At 45.3% G+C, this 2,659-nt stretch overlaps 1 protein-coding gene across 1 annotated transcript; it reads right to left on the reverse strand.

The window, feature by feature from the left end:
• Positions 1 to 281: 281 nt before the first annotated feature.
• Positions 282 to 2,003, reverse strand: LOC147441445 (protein WHAT'S THIS FACTOR 1, chloroplastic-like). Its single transcript, XM_086483088.1, has one exon. It carries the CDS (start codon positions 1,873 to 1,875, stop codon positions 367 to 369), a length of 1,509 nt encoding a protein of 502 aa, XP_086339214.1. The 5' UTR covers positions 1,876 to 2,003; the 3' UTR covers positions 282 to 366.
• Between the last annotated feature and the right edge of the window lie 656 nt (positions 2,004 to 2,659).

Genomic DNA, 2,659 nt, shown 5'->3' on the forward strand with positions numbered 1-2,659 from the left:
GTGCAATCATCATCCAGATGATATGGGAAACCTCTAGTTGCCCCGAGGTAACGTAGTAAACCATGGATCGTACTTGCTTTATGCAATAAGGATACTTAAGCCGTAATTGGATCTTAGAGCATGAAGCCAAAAGCACTTGTATTACTCTGTATGTGTGTGTGTGTGTGTGTGTGTGTGTGTGTGTGTGTGTGTGTGTGCCATGAGCCTTTAAACATAGGCACTTTACTAGCACCTTCCTTTTCACATGATCTGCAAGCTACTTATCTCAAAAGACAATGGGAGATACATGGTAGCTTTATTAGCCTTGATAACTATTTCCTGCATTTACAAGCATACAAGCTGATCCAAAACCAGACCAAATAGTCTTCATTTGCACGCGGAGACATTCATGTGAGTGGGATGAACCTGAGAATCAGAAAGGGAATCATCATCATCATCATTGTCACTAGTAGAAATCCCATGATCCCATTCGACTCCTGACAATGAATAGTCACTATCTGACGCAGTATCAACCGCAAGGTCTTCTGGGGGAGTCTTACTGTTATCCACCTCATCCGAAGACAATCCTTCGCTTCTTGCGCTGTTTTCCTCACTTGCTTCAATTTCTGCCCCTCTTTCACCAACATTCATACATTCGGCTTCATTTGTCGTAACTTTTGAGATTCTGCGGCAAAGAGATATTAGAGCCTCAAACTCAGGATCCTCCTCTTCTGTAACCGGCTCCTCTTTACTGGCCTTTTCCAACCCAGGCACCTTCTCATGATCAGACTTCTTTCCTAAATCTGCCTCTTTCAGCTTCCTATTACACATTAAAGTCAAAAAATTCTCCTTTAGAATAGTCCACTCGTTTTTCTCAATCAAACACCCCTCTTCATAGGCCTCTTTCAGAAAGATGGTGAACCGCCCACCTTTGCGGGACACATAGAAGATAGAACTATGCCGAAGGGCCATCCCCAGTAAACACTGTGGAAGTCGATACTCCTTACGGAAATGGGTGAGGTAGTCGAATGTGGTCTTCTTCTCCAAAGTCATGCTGAGAATCTCATGTAAAATGGCAACCTGGTGCTTCTCAAATTCAGGCGTATTTTTGTTATAGTCCTTAGTATCTGCGTATGGTGAGATGAAGACGCGCTCTTGGAACTTCGCTATGCCCTCCTTCTGCTTCATAGGCAATCGGAAGGCCTTAATCAAACTCATTTTGAAAAGAGGTTCGCCAGAGGAGTTAAATTCACCTGTCGCTTTGGCCCTTGTCTCCAAACTCGTAACAGCGAGCGCAGGATCCCAGTAGGTTAGCTCAAGAACAGGACCATCTTGATTCTTGTACCTCTCCTCCACAACCTTGAAATATTGCGGATATGAGTGTATCATGCGGCTTTGGAAGTCCGCCGGAAAGCCAAGATCGCGCCGCAACTGAGCAATTTTGGGCACTCGGATGCGATGCTCTACCGACATCATGAGGAGCTTGCGAAGCTTCTGCACAGCAACGGCTTCGTACGAACGGACCAAGGCATGCTCCTGCTCGACAAGAATCTGCGCTTGCGGTGCAAACCCACACCACAGAGCATTGACTTCATCTTTGTAAACGGCAAATACGGCAGGGTACTTGGAGATGAGGGTTATGAAACGAGCCTTACTTGTGAGGCCGACATGAGACCGAAGCTTTCCGAGCTCTGCCAAAGAGAGTACATTTTCTGGCTCTCTCGTGAGCAGGATTTTCAAGGCCATGACCTTCTTGTAGGGCTTGTCTGCGTCCACGAGCCTTTCAAAATCCTTTTCTCTGGTCCGTCTTGTCATTCCAGGTATGTTGCCGGACACTCCGCGCTTCTGCAGCAGGCCATACCATGCCCAGCAGCTCCATTTTCTCGCCTGCCACATCTCTGTGCTGCCCCTCACCCCCGCCGCCTACATTTCGTCTCTCAGAACCTCTCATTGCAGACCGGTTGCTTGTGCATCTCTCTCTCTCTCTCTCTCTCTCTCGTAACGAAGTGTAGGTCTGTGCAGTAGGCTATGTATGTACTAATTTCCCTTTGTAATAAATCACTACAACTTATTTACTAAAGAAATTCTACCAGGAATCTCTTGAAGATTCGTTACTTCGTTAGCGTAACAGCCTCTTTTGAATTCTCGAGCTCTCAAGCCTCCACGTGGTCAGAGTTTTTTCTACTATTTTTAATGCTCTCTCTCTCTCTCTCTCTCTCTCTCTCTCTCTCTCTCTCTCTCTCTCTCTCTCTCGTAACGAAGTGTAGGTCTGTGCAATAGGCTATGTATGTACTAATTTCCCTTTGTAATAAATCACTACAACTTATTTACTAAAGAAATTCTACCAGGAATCTCCTGAAGATTCGTTACTTCGTTAGCGTAACAGCCTCTTTTGAATTCTCGAGCTCTCAAGCCTCCACGTGGTCAGAGTTTTTTCTACTATTTTTAATGCTCTCTCTCTCTCTCTCTCTCTCTCTCTCTCTCTCTCTCTCTCTCACACACACACACACACACACACACACACACACAAACACAGTCCTGTTTTTCAATTTTCGAAGGCGATAAATATCTCGTAAGTGTCACTGGGTTTTGAACCTTGTATCTATAGTGCTGCGGCACATCCTTTGACAAATCCAAGGAAGCAGCAATATTGGCTACACAAATCAAGCATAGATAGGAA

Source organism: Adiantum capillus-veneris, chromosome 15 (genome assembly GCF_014529385.1).
Source record: "Adiantum capillus-veneris isolate H3 chromosome 15, ASM1452938v2, whole genome shotgun sequence".
In the NCBI taxonomy this organism is placed as follows: Eukaryota; Viridiplantae; Streptophyta; class Polypodiopsida; order Polypodiales; family Pteridaceae; genus Adiantum; species Adiantum capillus-veneris.

Bases quoted from the DNA above. Each gene is read 5' to 3' on its own strand.
- LOC147441445 (XM_086483088.1), bottom strand. From the start codon at position 1,875: ATGTGGCAGGCGAGAAAATGGAGCTGCTGGGCATGGTATGGCCTGCTG.